Here is a 16,413-nt window from a genome sequence, read left to right as displayed (position 1 = left end):
TTAATAAAAAAGGTATTGCTTTTAGCAAAAGGGTTGGATGTTGTCATCCAATGGAAGCAGAGATGAGGAGCAATACAGCTTGTGGGGGCATTCACATGGTGGCATGGTAAAACCACACATATTTACCTAAACTTTTGCTTTTGTGTTGAACAATTACATCTAGCTATATATGTCACACAAAACTCATTCCACAAACGTTAACTTTTTGTTGTTTCACGAGGGGCTGGAAAGGAGGAAGGAAAGCCATAGATTTCGATTAGATATCAAAGAAAAAGTTGCAGTCATTGTCTGATATAGTGTCTGGCTCTCTATGCACCTGAAACACAATATGACATATGACGGATACTTAGGCAAATGCAAATCAATGCTACAGCACATAAATGTTTGTTATGAATTGAAAAGTATAATTGTTAAGAAAACTGCTCTAATTTCTTTACTAGATCTGCTGCATTGTAAGGTCCGGAACATAAAGATGTTAGTTCGTTTATTAAATTAATTTTGTATTAATAATTCAAAAGTTTACATATAAACTCGTTTTAATTAATTGAAACGTTTATTATATATTTTTTTTTCTTCCTTTAAAACTGTGAAATATACTTAATTTTAAATTTACTTAACAATAACAGGATATCGGTCGTCTATTTATCTGTGTTCAGTTTTTGCAATTATATATAAAGAATCAAATTAAATCACGCGTTTTCAATCAAAGATATTAATATAAAATCATTTAATATTTTTTTATAAAGAAAAAGAAATCTGTAATTTTAACAACATAAATATCATATTTTTTTCACGTTTAAAATCACTTTCTTTTTTATTCTAACATTATCAATATATCTATATATTTGTGTATTATATGCCTAGTTTTCTTGTTGCTTATTAGATACCACCTTCCTTATCGATTAGCTGCGTGTATGGCCCAAAAATCAGTACTTCTCACATGCAGAGCGTAACATAAAACGGAGTTGGATAAGTAAATAAGCAAACATGTGCTAACACATTAGTCGTAGTCTTTACATGCAATCCAAGTATTCGCAGCAAATACAGCAAAATAGCAAACAAAACAAGTCTTAGAAGAGTGTTGCATATGTAACACTTTGATTTCTATTCTCTAATTATCATATCATAGGTCAAACGAAAGACCAGTTCATAAACATAAAGCAAATACAATGAGCATTCTCTTCTTCATTCAACACCTTCCAAGCTACTACTCTTTCATATGAGATGGGTCGCCCCATGCTTGAGAGACAAATACCACCTTGAAGGCATGCAAAACCCTGCCAAAAATAGAATGAAAGGAATTCATTAGAAACCACAATAAAGCTTGGAAATGCAACTACTTCTACTTTCTGCTTCTCAATTCAGGAGGAGGGAGGAAAGTAAGGGAAAAGCCCACTAATACAAGGCTACAATATTGGCTTAAAAAGAGACGGCAGCATAGTTATACAGATAAAAATAATGCATGTCACGCGTCTTAAAGCAAAACGCTAATCAATAACAAGACCGGTCTAAGTGGAACTAATGCACGTTTAAGTCGTAGACCTGTTGAATAATTTGGGGAAACTCTGAGCACAGAATCTTTCGGCCATGATCATCGAATATCTTCTCCAATGTTATATCTTGCAAAGCAACTAAGGTGGTCTCCAGCATGTCAAGCCCTGCCTGGTTGGCGAAAGTGAACACAGGCAATGCCTGCAACAAGTTTAACGAAAGTGCTTTTCAAACTACTAGAAGGGTTATTAATCACGGAATAAATTGTGGATTGGCAAATTTGACAGGTATAGCCCCTTATAGCGTTACTACGCACAAAATAAATTAACACCTGAGGAAAAGGAACAAAAATATGCACAATTCACTGCAACTTCAAAAATAACTAGAAGTAATGCTAGTTACTTGCAAGTCAAACAGGTAGAATCCCTGTGGATAGTTGATTCCCAAATCTTACAGATATAATTCCTAGAAGTTGGTACTATGTACAAAATGGTCTAATGCTGTAGGCAAAAAAAAAACATAAAATATGGGTAAACCACTACAGCTCAAATAATTGATCATACTTGGACCCCCTCGTGTCAGATATATCAGGCATAAAGAGTCCAAGTACAACTGAGTTGAACCATGCAGACAAAGAAAATCCATGATACATGAACACACAGTAGATGCATCTACTTTGAAATTGAAATAAATTGGGGGCACACCTTTAGAGTGCAGCATAATATTGCATCTGAGTGATGCCACAAGGACTTGAGCAAAGATTCGTTCCCTTCGTTATTGGATTTAAGTAGCTCGACCCCCAAATAGCATCTACAATATAAATGGTCAAAATAGTCAAACAGGTGAGTCTGAAATACAATGCTCTCCCTGAAACATCAGTCGGAGCAAAAAATTTAATATACGTTCATATGCAACTGACAATACAGTTTACAAATGTAGAAACATTTCGATTAATATTTTTGTTGAGCTGATACAAGAATTAACAAGAGGGATTGGAATAGCAGTCAATAGTTGTGACTACAACAGTTTGTCAGCCTATGCCAACAACTAGTGTAGAATATTCCTTTTCCAATTGCAAAAGTTGCAGGTGAAACTGTTTAAACACTGAGGTGCTTATCAGAAAAAGGAATGTAACTAGACGTAGCTATACCAAAGTGATTTATCATCCCCAAGACAATGTTGAAGAACATTGGCTTCACATGTCAAAAGAAAATCGTGCAGGATATGTAAACCAGTACTATGGCTAAATACAGTGTACACACCTATAACTATTGCAGATCCAGCGAGCTAGTGTTTGCGCTTCAGGGGTACCCAGTGGTGTTCTTAGCCCAGCTTGTGAACTTAAATGAGAAGGAGAGAGTGCTAATGCTACCCTTTGGACAGATGATATAATGCTTCGAACATACTGGCGTGCCATGGATGCTACATGATCCTGCATATGACTTTCAAAGGCAAATTCAAATGCTATTGTCATCACAGATCTCATAGATCCAGAATTTCCAGAATAATCATTTGATGCTCTGTTTCCAGTTGGGCCAATGTCTAGAGCAGATGCCAGGTCAAGTGTGCGATTTGGATTGGATGCTTCCTGCAAAAATTATAATTGCAATAACAAAATGAATGCTGTAAAAAGGTAAATACCAAACTCCAAAAACAATTATACTGCTTTGAGAATAACTAAGGCTAACCTTTGCAGAATCAAGAGGGATGATGCGAAATCCAGAAGGCAGAAGGGGGGCATCATCAGCAAAGGATGCATCAATTGGAGCAAATATAAGCTCTGCACAGGTTCCAACAGCATTTTCATCCATTCCACTGCACAGCTATCAAAACAAAACAAACGAACTATAAGAAAGTAAACACAAACACGTATAAGCTAGAAACCAAAATAATGGTGATTGGCATGATAAAAAGACTATACCATTCGGAAGCCTCAAGAGTTCAAACAATACTGAGCTAAAGAAAGTTACTTGTTCTACTAAAAAATTTCAAAACTCTAGGGGATAATAATACATTTTCCTCGTCATAAATTGGTAGGAATGGGCAGAGAGCATCATTCATATATTCATTTGCTTTAAATTATAAAAAATGTGAATAACAATATACTGAGTTTTATATTGCGTGTCCCTTACAGAAATGTCAGTACTAAAAGCAACAAGTCAACACACAAGTTTGACTTTTGATCTCTAAAATGCATCCAACTCTCAAACATTGCAATAGATATATTAGTATAACAGCACACAAACGGCAAGCTATACTTAGGCAAGAGTATTATACAATGATTATATCCATAAATAATTCAAAATTGTATAAACAGAAAAATTGAAGTGAAGAAATGTAAAATCAAGTGATAAAAGTAGTAGTACATCAAAGTCAGGGAGCTTAAAAGTTCGAATAATTGTTTTCTGTAAGTTAGCACCACATCAAGCAAGACGTATCATCCCTGACCAGAGAAGCATAGAGCAATCAATACAAGGGGAAAACTTACTTGCAAAAGAAATACTTCCCTGGGCATTATTGCATCTTCAGGAGAATGAGCAATTCCTTCCAACTTAATAACTTCAAGAAACTAGAATACATGGGCAAGAGAAGTTAAAACTTGCACAATTTCTAAATTCGTAATACGTGTACTCAATATTTGTTACCAATTTATTACCTCCTCATGCTCAATGGTGTGGGCTAGAGGAAGAATAACTTGACCCCCATAATTTCCAACACGAGATCCTGGTAAACCACAAGGACCAACTTTAATGGCAGCGGCTGAATAAGCATCCATGTTGTTGTCTGCCCATTCTGATCTATGCTCCCGCAGGAACCTGAGTAATATGGCTGGAGGCACATTCTGGACAAACATGAAACTTGGTTATAGAATGTCAGAAGAAATGTATACACGATTTTTTTGTTCAGAATAAATGCAATAAACAAGAAATAATCATTAATAAACTAATTAACCAATTACAATACAAACAAGGCATGTCGAGCAGTTGCAGATTAGAAATGTCAGCCACAATCAAACAACTTCTTATGTGTCTCATAATCCCGTTGGATGGGAAATGTTTCATTACCGGGGGAATTGATAATCATTATTACAATCATTTGTATACCATGATTCTTCTTCAATTAAACATGGGCTAACAGGCCATACAAATAACGATACGCAGCCAACTCAACAAAAAACTATGTTCAGTATACAATCAAAGCCTTATCTATATCCTCTTCTAAAATTTCTATAGCAATAAAGGACAAATTGGTTCACTATTCATGTTATTTTCTAATTTAGGAAGATTCAATGAAATTTGACAGGCCCCGAACCTGTAATAGCATTGAAGCTTTGGCACACAAGACTGCGTTGCTGATAGATGGAAATCCATTGGCAAAGGAAAGATTCAAACCCATTAACTTGTCAGGTGACGAATTCACTAGAACTGTAACATCATCAACACCATCATTGCCGATCATTGACCAACCCTCGTCAGTGAACCCATTGATTGCCTCATTGAAGCCACTGTCAGGAAATGGATGTGAGAACAAAAATTTATATATGCAATGAAATTCAACAAAAATCAAGCCCAGTTAAATGTTAACCGGCTGAGTCTCTGGCCAAGTGCTCTAAGAGCTGCAGGTCGTCTCCCCCACCCAGTCACATTAGACTGAGAAACTTCATGTGAAATCTGCCTTAGTTGACGTAGTGCCTGGTACAAAAAAAGAGAATTGTAAATAAGCCATAACCTTTAGTTAATCACTAGACCCTTAATCTAAATTCATGTACTCTTAAAATAATAAATATTGTCCAATTTTATACAATTATAAATATAATTGAAATAAGACAGAAAATGACAAATTATTGAACTGTTGTACGATTGTATCCTCATTAGCAATGAAATACAAATCATACCACCATAGTTGTCTTCTGAGCCAACACTGTTGATGATTCATACAGTGGTCGCAGTACTTCAGGAACGCTCCAAGGCTACACACAATCATGAAAAAGTTACTTTTGTCAAATAAAAATTATTAATATCGCTGATTGGAATTCATATACCTCCAAATCCATGTGATCAACAATGTGAATGATAGAACCACCTCCCTCACAGGGTCTTATAAGGTACCCACTAGGAAGCATCTCTGCTCTAACAAAATGCTGCACGGGAGGCATGGTTGGACCATTTTGTGTATTTTTAAGAGACCTCTCACATATCTGAAGCAGGGAAGCATTATAAGAATGGGGTAGATGTTACTGGGGAACAAGAGGACTGTTCAATAAGAATGTAGGACTACGCATTGCACACATGAGGTTTCTATTATTAGCTACAATATTTAATCAAACCTGAACCTCAAGAGTTCAGTAGAGTCACTTACTACTAGGCTCCCATCTTCTAAAACAGAAGTGTAACGCAACAACCAGAAGTCACGGGCAGGTGCCAACGTGGTTGGTGCATATAGCTGATCATCAAACATGAAAAAAAGATTTAGTCTTTTTGTTACATCGTCACCATTCATTCAAATACATATGCTTTACCTGCATATAAAGCAGCTCTATGGTTCCACCATTTGCTGTGGGCAGCACATTCAGAACATCCACAGCTCGGCAATCACGAAACCATGAAGGCCGATCTTTGAGGATTTCTGCAACCTGGAAACATATAGTTGATCATGCCATCTATTAATACAAGCAAGAAATTAACGGGAAGTCAATAATTTCAGAGCACTGACCCTTGTGGGTTCTAAACCGACAAGGCCGCAGGCTCTTGCTGCCACACCAGTGCAACCATGAGAAATAGCAACGATTCCAATGGAATCCGGACCAGGCTGCAAAAATAAAAAGAAATTAATGAAATCAATATATTAGATATGCTGTTCAAGCTGGTTCCAAAAGACAAACCGTTATCAGAAAAGATATGCACCAGTCAGAATGGGACGTCACTCAAATGTGTTAGTTTCGCCATCATTTAACCATTATGCCAATGCCTCAATGAAGGAATTGAAAAAATAAAACTATTTGAATCATCCAATATTAAAAGTTATTAGATCACCTTCATTCCAGGCATTTGGACCCACTCAACAGCAGTTCCAGTTGCCTTCGAAAGAAACTCTGCTAAAGTCTCTTCTGCAATGGACATAAGCCTGGGAAAAATGACAAGTCGTTCCATGAGTCGACACAGCCAAGTTTTTACAGACAACAACGACAGAAAGGGACCCAAGCCCATTAATCATATTCCCACTAACCCTGCAGGACTTGCATCCCTCGGGGGATGCTGGGCTGTCAAACTGCGTTGACCACTAGTCACCGCCGACTCACAGCTCGTGTCTTTGGTTGGAAGCGCAGTCTGCAGAGAGAACACCGTTCCAACTCAATTCCAAGGCACGTAAAATAAGTGAAGGGCAGAAGCAGAACAATTTACCCTAAGTTGCTAAAATACTACAAAGATAAATGGATAAACTTATTTAAAAAGAACGCAGTTGAGAAAGGTGATACATTCTGAGTGTGTTGGCGAAAGTAGCCATTTTCGTAGACCAACTGAGACACCTGCTTCTGCAACCTATCATTCTCCTCCATGAGAAGCTTGTTCATGGCTGTGAGCTTCCTATTTACAGCTTGCAACCGCGAGGCCTCTTTTCTCTGCTTCTCTCTACACCTGGAATTCACAACAAAACACAACGCATTGAAGAGAATACCAAATAACAATAGTATTGGGCAAAGAATCCAGAAACCAAAAGAACCAAGCAGGAAAGTGCACCTTCTGTTCTGAAACCAGACTTTGATTTGCTTGGGCTCAATGTTGGAGAGAATAGGACACTCGCGAATGAGCTGCTGGCGGCGTATGGAACTGGGTTTGGGGCAGTCATGATAAAGTCTCTCAAGGGCCTCAACCTGCTCAGGCGTGTAACGGACATATTTCCCGTTATCCAATCCTGGTTTACCATCCTTGCAGGACATTGCCATACTTACACAACTCTACCACTCACACCCACAACCAAACCTCAACAACAACTTCGGTTGCTCCACAAAGAGCTAGCTACTTTTGTTCCCTCACTAACACAAACCCATAAAACATTAAATCCTTCAAGATCAGACCCTCGAACACCAACCTCATGCTAAGAACAGCAACGATCTGATTCCCACCAACACCCTATCAACACAGTTCTTCAACATAAAACTAAAAACAGGCAGGAATTTATTTAGCAACCTATTCGATTCTCAAAACAGAGCATCCACCGAAACTTGTTGAGCTTTCTCACGCAACTTAAGAACAAACCCAAACGACTCAGCTTCACCGATCTTCATCCTTGGAAGCCCTCACACACACACTTTCTGCTGATATAATCAAATCTAATCGAATTCCAGCTGATCTTTGCACCTTATTTAGGAAGCTACCAAACAAACGCCATTTAGAAGGACAAAGGGAGAAAAAAACAGATCACAGAAAGAATGATTTCTTGACTTTCCTTTCTTTCTTTATGAGATTCTGAAGCACTGTGAAATTGCCCTGTGAACTGATTACTATTTTTTTTTTGTTTTTTGTTGAGGAATTAAAGAACTGAAACCCTAGGATGTCTAGGTGAAAGAGCAGGCTTTTGTTTTTTGAGATGTTGTTGCTTCCTCAATTCATGTGTTTCACAGATTTGCTCCGCTGTGATTCTTTTCATTGGTTCTTTCACTTTCGGTTCAAAATGGAGCACCCTCCTTTTTCTTATTTCCATATAAATTAATTAATTATTATTTTAAAAAAATGCACAAAACTGCATAGAAATTTACCAAACTCTCCTTTTTCCCGCGGCTCTTCTGACACTTCCGCTTTGGAACGCAGGTCCCGCCGCTCGCATATCATTGTCTGCACAATCTCATAATTACCCCCACCCCTCTCATTCATTGATTTCCATTTTAATCCTTTAAACAATTTTATATTTAAATCCATTTCTGTATAATAGTTTTTACATATGAAAAAGAAGATTCTATCTTTGATTTCCTTCTCATGTGATTGGTTTGCTAATAGATATCAACAGAAGCAGTAGATCTTACACTTTAATTTTGTTACTACAATTTATTGAAGGCCCCACGAGCTTAATCGTAAAATGTTTCTTTTGCCTCTTCAAGTAATGCGAAGAACCATCAATGGTGTAAATACCAAAGTCATGATGGTTTATACTTTAACTCACTCACACTGATTGGAGAAAAGATAAAGTCATAATAACTTTTAATTTAATTTTCATCTTAATAATTTTAAGATTTATAATTAATATGTCTTTGCCTTTAAAAAAAAGTTTTTTTTATTTTGTGGGGGCAAAAAGATAAATATGGAAGGATGGTGTGCAATGAGTGGTGATAATGGCGGATGTGTAAAAAGACGGAAGAGAAGGGGTTTTTGGAAAGGGTAGAATGGAAAATATGAAATTGTGATGAGAGCCTTAAAATACACAAAAGCATGGGAGGAGGAGGTTTGCGTAGAAGTGGAGTGGGTCACACAGGACACCATCATGACCTTTTTGCATGCGTCTTCATTTTAATATTTATATTTTTAATTATAAAAATATCACTTTTTTAAAAATATTTGAAGTTTTAATTTATTTATACGGCTACAGCAGTGGGACGGATAAGATGGTGGCAGCGTCGTGTATTGGTATCCGTACTCTGGCGTATAAATACAGAGTGTGATTCCAAAATGAATAAAAAACAACATACGATTGCCGGTTGAAATGATTGGTGAGTGTGACTGATATGACATGTGACATGGGAGGAATGGTAAGTGTGTAGAGTGACATATTACATACTACATTTTTACACTTTCTTTTATCAAAATATACTATTTTTGTTTAATCTAAGATTTATATTTTTTATCATTTTTATTTTTGGGTTAGGACATGACAAACTGAAAGTATGATTTGTTTCTAAACTAATGCTTTGATTTTTATTCATTTTTGTTTTTGGAGAAAACTACACTTTGCTACATTAAGTATTATTTCATTTTTTTTATTAACCTTTGTCAATAATAAATTAAAGATAGAGATATTTTATGTTAATTTAATATGCTTTTATACGAAATAAATGGTGAAGTTTATTAGAAGATGTATGTATGATAACGATTTGTATTATAAATGCTATGTAGTTCTTTATAAAGTGAACCAATAATAGTCGTTGTAATACTGAGTGCTTATAAAATATATTTTTCTAGTTTTTTTAAAAATATGTTTCTGGTATAGGGTTTACAATTATGCTTTTACAATAAAATATGTTTTTATTATGTGTTTAACAATATTTTAGAAAATACAGTTTTGGATGTTAAGATCTATATGTTCATTTAATAAAATTTACTTTATATAATTAGTCCTTTAGCTTTAACTCCTAATTTTGTCCTAACATCAATCAATTTAAACTTCTTTTATCTGCTACTTCTTAAACAGGTGGAATGTCTTTCACTCAATTGATTAAATTTTGAAAAAAGTTATTGGATTGAAATGGGATTGACGGGGAGAAGTATAAGTCAAAACTAGAGTAATTATGGTTGAAACACATGAACTTATATAATAATTCTAATATAATTGATTTTTGCTAATAATAATCTTGTACATCAAAATAATATGTTTAACTTAAATGTATATTTAGTATATAATTTTTTTTAAGTTGAAAGAATTAACATTTTACATATTATAAAATTGTGTATATTGTTTTGTTTTTTTATAAATGAAACAATAAAAAAAAATATTGTCCTCTCGATTGATCTCTTGTAAAGTCTTTAATTCTTTCTTGTAATATTTATTCTATAAGTATTATAGTTGAAGTTTAATTTGCAAGTCTCATTATTTTTTATTGGTCTTTTCGTGATAATCAAGTGTATAATTGATTTTTTTTTATTGAAGTTATTTGCTTAAGTCATTAGACCTTTGTAATTGAGTTTTTTTTTTTTGAGCCAAGTTTACCTTTTTGCTGTCACGAGGACATAAAAAAGTTTAAGTTTGGAGAATAAAAATTTGTTAGATGATTTTGAATTTCGAGTAATATGAAATGATAAGACTATGTCTCTTTTCCCAAGAAACTCGTGTAATATTAGTTAATTGTACAATTAGTAACTCATCTAGGCTAACGAATAGTTCATGAATTTACAATTATATGCAAGTAAATAGAGATTTACAAATAAGGGTGGACTATGGTAAATGGAGGCACTTAGGAATAGAAAATGGTATAAATAGTATGGAATGGCAATGCTAGGGATAGATTTCACCAACTTCACTCTCTTGCACGCATTGAAACATCTCATCTCCATCAAAACTAACGTCGACCCTTTAAAGCGCTCAAACCCTAATTTCTTAGGTGATATAGCCTAAGTTTTCTTACTAAACACCAATCTCTTGATCACTCAACAAGCGAACCCGCACTAGGACCTAGGATTCTTTAAAAATACCAACTCACAGAGCTAAACGAAAACAACCCCTAATTGCACAATCATATTCATCTCAAGACAATAAGATATGAAACTTGTCATGGTAGGTTCGTAAATGAAACCACCTTATTGAATATTGAAAATTATCAACACTAAAAAAAATCAGAAACAATATTAATTATATACTTCTTAAATTTATTTTCAGTCATACACAATAATTCCTCTTTAATTTAAAAAATAGTACAACGTTTATTCTAAAATCTACTACGATTTTTTATAATCCGAATCATAAAATAAAATTGTAGTAATAACAATTACTTTAATTATTTTAAGAAAATGATTACACGGAAACTTTACAAATTGAATGAGCAAATCCAAAGTAAAAAATTACGTATCTTAAAAAATTTCATTCAACCATTTTAACAATCATATAACAATAGAAAAACGAAAGTTATTACTACACAAATAACAGACAGAACAAATATATTTTTTTTTAATTTCCAAATGAATAGAGATTAAAAAATGATTAAACCATATTTTAACTTAGTCACTTTTTTGTATAACTTTTTTCCATTAATTAAAATAATGATATTAATTGAACGTATTTTATAAGATGGAAAATAGAACAAAAAATACATAGATAACTTGAATAAAGAATATTAACGAAATTAAATATATAAATAATAATATTTTAGGTATAACATTTTTTACATGGAAATATGTTAATACCTTCAAGACAAGAAATGTGAATTAGGATTTTAAAATGAACAATTTAAAACTAGTTAGAGCATTGTTACAAAATACGCTTAATATCTCCCTTGGTCCTCATATTTGTGTAAAAATCTCAGTTCGGTCCTCAAGTTTTGAACTATCTCAATTGGGTCATAATTTTTGTAAAAATGCACACATTTTACCCCAACCGTTAACTGATCTCAAACGGCGTTAAGTTTAGCTAACGTGGTATGCTGATGTGTTGGCTTAATCCCTTCTTGGTCCTCGTATTTGTGTGAAAATCTCAGTTCGGTCCTCAAGTTTTGAACTGTCTCAATTGTGTCATAATTTTTGTGAAAATGCACACATTTTACCTCAATCGTTAACTGATCTCACTATGCAACAGTTATCTTCTACTATTAGTGGAATAAATAGCTTAAAGGCTGGTGATGAACCTATAGGTTACCAAGTTTGTTCATTTGCAGAAAAGGTTGTGAGTCTGATTGCATTGGTTACGCGAATTTTCCGGTAACTTTATTTTTTGAGCTGACGATATAATCTGTGTAAAATCCCTGATTCTCAAAGAGATAAATAAAATCCCTAATTCAAATAACTAAATAATAGGCATTGTGCCACGTGAAACACTGCTTATTTAAAAATAATAATTCATATAACTAAATAATACACGTCAGCATGTCCTCTGCCTACCACGTCAGCTAAACTTAACGCCGTTTGAGATCAGTTAGCGATTGGGGTAAAATGTGTGCATTTTTACAAAAATTATGACCCAATTGAGACAGTTCAAAACTTGAGGACCGAACTGAGATTTTCACACAAATACGAGGACCAAGAAGGGATTAAGTCAACACGTCAACATACCACGTCAGCTAAACTTAACGCCGTTTGAGATCAGTTAACGGTTGGGGTAAAATGTATGCATTTTTACAAAAATTATGACCCAATTGAGACAGTTTAAAACTTGAGGACCGAACTGAAATTTTTACACAAATACAAGGATTAAGGGAGGTATTAAGCCTTACAAAATACATAGAATTGCTCCTTGGCGAGGTGGTCTCTTTTTGTTTGGGAGGGAAAATACCAAATCTTCAAAAGTTGTAATGCTCAGTGCTTATAAAAGATATTTTCTTGTCTTTTTTAAATTATGTCTGTTACAGGGTTTAGAAAATACAATTATGTTTTTTACAATAAAATATGTTTTTATTATGTATTCAACAATATTTTAGAAAATACAGTTTTGGATTTTAAGATCTATATGTTCATTTAATAAAATTTACTTTATATAATTAGTCCTTTAAGCTTTAACTTCTAATTCTGTCCTAACATTAATCAATTTAAACTTCTTTTATCTTCTAGTTAAAAAAAATATTTTCTTAAGAGAAACGTGTTTGTGATATTTTTTATTTTGTTTTTATTAAAGGATTGAAATGGGTTTGACGGGGAGAAGTATAAGTCAAAACTAGAGTGATTACGGTTGAAACATATTAACATATATTATAATTCTAATTAATAATTGATTATTGCTGACAATCTTTTACGTCAAAATAATATGTTTAAATTAAATGTATATAAACTTTTTTGTAAAGTTTTTAGAATTAACTTTCTACATATCATAAAATTGTGTCAAATTTTTTTTCTTTCAATTCGGTATGTACATTGTTTATTTTATTTTTTTATCTTACCAGGGAACAATGAAACAATTAAATTATATGTAATTATTAATAATATTAGTCTCTCTTCTATTTTAGATTCTCTTCTATTTTGGAATAACTAAATGTAAAGATTATGATTTAGAAATAGAGTTATGGGCTAAAATTATTCCGCTCTGTTAAACCCATCTATAAATATAAGGAAATATATAAACAATTAGTTTACTTAAAAAATGAACAGTATTCATTAAAACTTTTTTCTTTTTTTTTTCAATTCTTTAATAAGATCTAACTAATTAGATTCTAGATGATATATTCGTATTTGTTTTTAAGAAGTTGCAAAATAATTTTACTTTTTATATAAAATGTGTAGATTGAGAATTTTATTTGGTTAGACGAGATACAAGAAGTATAATTTTGGTTTGAAAATTATTGGATGGTCATTTATCTATATTTACTTGGAAGTTAAAAATACATTTGTTTGGGTATTATTTGTGTGATAGTAATGTTAAATAATTATTTCATTTGTTTTTCGTTATTTTACTTATATATGAAATTTTTTAAGATTTGTATTTTTTTTATTTAGTTGTTCATTTTATAAAGTCTTTTTGTAATTATTTATTTAAAATGATTAAAGTAATAGTCAGTATTTCAATTTTATTTTATGATTCGGATTATAAAAAATTATAGTAGATTTCATGATCAAATTGTGTTTGATTTTGCTGTTTTTCGAGTTAAGGAAGAATTATTGTTTATGACTGAAATAAATCTAAGAAGTATATGAGTAATATTGTCTTTGGTTTTTTTAGTGTTGAAAATTTTATTTATTCAATAAGGTGGTTTCATTTTAAATGTATTATGACAAGTTTCATATATTGTTTTAAGATGAATAATGATTGTGCAACTAGGGATTGTCCTGGTTTAACTTTGCGCGTTGGTATTTTTAAATAAAATTGAGATTACGTGAATAGTTTTTCAACTTTTTTAGGGGTACAGACCTTAGCCGACAATGTTGTCATGTCCAAGGCCTTTTTGACGACCTTGAAAGGACTTGTTAAGGATTTGTTCGGTCTAAACTCTGTGTTTGGTCTAAGCTATAAGTGTTCTGTTTAAGTTCTTAGTATTCGGTTTAAGCTCTAAGTGTTCGGTTTAAGCCATAAGTGTTTTGTCTAAGTTCTTAGTATTCGGTATAAGCTCTAAGTGTTCGATCTAAGTTATGAGTGTTTGTCTAAGTTCTTAGCATTCAGTCTAAGTTCTAAGTGTTCGGTCTAAGTTATAAGTGTTTGTTTTAGCTCTGGTGTTCGGTTATTCTAGTGTTCAATCTCACAACAGTGTTCGATCTTACATTAGTGCTCGATCTTACACTAGTATTCGATATTACCTCATATTAGGTTTAATTGTAGTTTTCGGTCTAGCTATAGTGTTCAATCTAGTTTCAGTAATCCGCCTTATTGTAGTATGCAGTATAGCTATATATTCAGTCATGTTCTAGTACTCGGTCATGTGTTAGTGGTCAGTCTAGTTATGGTATTCAGTAACATTTTAGTGTCCGGTTTACGCTAATGTTCGATTCTTAATTGTGTTCGGTCACTTCTTAAGCCTTACCTAACATTGATCGTTCAGTCTTGTTATTGGTTTACTGTTTGGCCATTAACTACTAAATGTAGTTAGGTCTCCCAAAACGTCGTTCTCATTGCTTTGCTCAGATTGTTTGTTTTAGTTGCATTAATTTACTGTGCATGAGAAATTGTGTTAGTATTCAAATCATGTATGATGTTCAAATTTGGTATGGAAGAAAATTCCAGGGAGGAATATCTTATTGGTGGTTTTCAACGTGGTAAAAGTATGCATATGGGAAGCTTAGTCTTGGCGTTCATCCTGACATTCTAATGGTCATCGATTCCCAAGTAGAGAATGGTGACACGTGTTGTGAGAATAGCAGGAGGTCCTACCTTAGGGGTTTTACCTTGACCTAAGGTGAGTGATAATGGGCTAACCTCGTGTGGTGGCTTGGGAGGGGGGTTGTTACTTCACCATAAACGAGTGCATGAGCGACCATAACTACATATTCATACTAATCCAAATGGTCAAGTCAAGTGATCGGTCAATATATGTTTTAAACATGTTATATGTGTATCTTAGATGTTTGGTTGAATTGTATTCTCAAATGAAATATTAAATTCCATGGTTATTTTGAATAACTGTACAGTTAATCCTTTATATCATAGTTGGATAATTGTTCTATTTTATCATGCATGTAATGACTCTTCTATATAATTTCATACTATATTTTGGAATGCTACATGTAATTCCATTTTTCTTTACACAAATATAAAAAACTCATAATTGGTATAATTTAAAAATAAAATTTAATTTTTGAATTACATAATATAAATTAAAACGATAGATAATACAATTTAAAAATTACATTTTAAAAACAGAATGAAGATTTTTATATTTATGAAAATAGCCGAAGAAAAATATGAAAATAAAAAAAAATCCAAAAAATTCATCCACAAAGATACGTCCTAATTACAGAAATCCAAAAGGAGGACATAAACACGTTGCTAATGAGTGTTGCTATTGTTTATATAATGTGATATAAAACCTAAATTTGAGTTACATTTATACAAAAAGACAGGACAACTGTAATAAAATTACAACTCAAATTAACATTTTTTTACTAATACAATTCTATTATATTGTTACATAAATGGAAAAATTAAAAATAATTATCCATTTAAATAAATTGTATTATTAAGAAAAAAAAGAAGAAACCTTGTTTTCAAATCTTATTTTGAGTTGATTAAATTCTTTGGGTGTTGCTCCCTACACCTCTCCAAGTGGGACCTGTACCTCCCCATTAATTTAATTTATTTAAAAAATATTCTACACCTCCCCACTATTTTCTTTTATTCCAAAAATACCCTACACCTCCCCACTATAAATAACAATCTTTCTCTTTCTCTCTCTACATTAATGGAGCATTTACATGACTCATTAATGGAGCATTTAGATGACTTAAATTTGAAGTTAGATATATTTTCTTTAAATAAGTTTGATTCAATGTTATTTTCGTTGTTGAATATATTTTTTTCTTTTCAAATTACTTAATAAATGATAAAATTTTGTTCTAAATTTCTAGAAAAATGTTTATATACATGTAT

General features: G+C 32.8%; 1 protein-coding gene across 1 annotated transcript; it reads right to left on the bottom strand.

Annotated features, from left to right (window-relative positions):
- Positions 1 to 950: 950 nt before the first annotated feature.
- Positions 951 to 8,172, bottom strand: LOC106762108 (homeobox-leucine zipper protein ATHB-15). The gene is made up of 18 exons (XM_014645820.2): positions 7,230 to 8,172; positions 6,968 to 7,127; positions 6,718 to 6,818; positions 6,525 to 6,615; positions 6,205 to 6,300; positions 6,011 to 6,124; positions 5,851 to 5,934; positions 5,534 to 5,689; positions 5,387 to 5,461; positions 5,077 to 5,183; positions 4,804 to 4,996; positions 4,148 to 4,333; positions 3,980 to 4,060; positions 3,180 to 3,314; positions 2,754 to 3,079; positions 2,196 to 2,301; positions 1,543 to 1,692; positions 951 to 1,277 (listed from the first exon to the last, which is right to left on the bottom strand). The coding sequence occupies exons 1-18, from the start codon at positions 7,433 to 7,435 to the stop codon at positions 1,131 to 1,133; spliced, it is 2,514 nt and encodes an 837-aa protein (XP_014501306.1). The 5' UTR covers positions 7,436 to 8,172; the 3' UTR covers positions 951 to 1,130.
- Positions 8,173 to 16,413: the final 8,241 nt, after the last annotated feature.

Source organism: Vigna radiata, chromosome 5 (genome assembly GCF_000741045.1).
Source record: "Vigna radiata var. radiata cultivar VC1973A chromosome 5, Vradiata_ver6, whole genome shotgun sequence".
NCBI lineage: Eukaryota > Viridiplantae > Streptophyta > Magnoliopsida > Fabales > Fabaceae > Vigna > Vigna radiata.
This window is presented reverse-complemented; position numbering and strand designations above follow the sequence as displayed.

What these genes read in the sequence shown, in the direction of transcription:
- LOC106762108 (XM_014645820.2), bottom strand. Translation starts at nt 7,435, where the DNA reads ATGGCAATGTCCTGCAAGGATGGTAAACCAGGATTGGATAACGGGAAA. An exon ending in GTCTGGTTTCAGAACAGAAG is followed by an intron (nt 7,128 to 7,229) that starts GTGCACTTTCCT and finishes TGTGAATTCCAG; the next exon opens with GTGTAGAGAGAAGCAGAGAA. An exon ending in TTCGCCAACACACTCAGAAT is followed by an intron (nt 6,819 to 6,967) that starts GTATCACCTTTC and finishes TTCTCTCTGCAG; the next exon opens with ACTGCGCTTCCAACCAAAGA.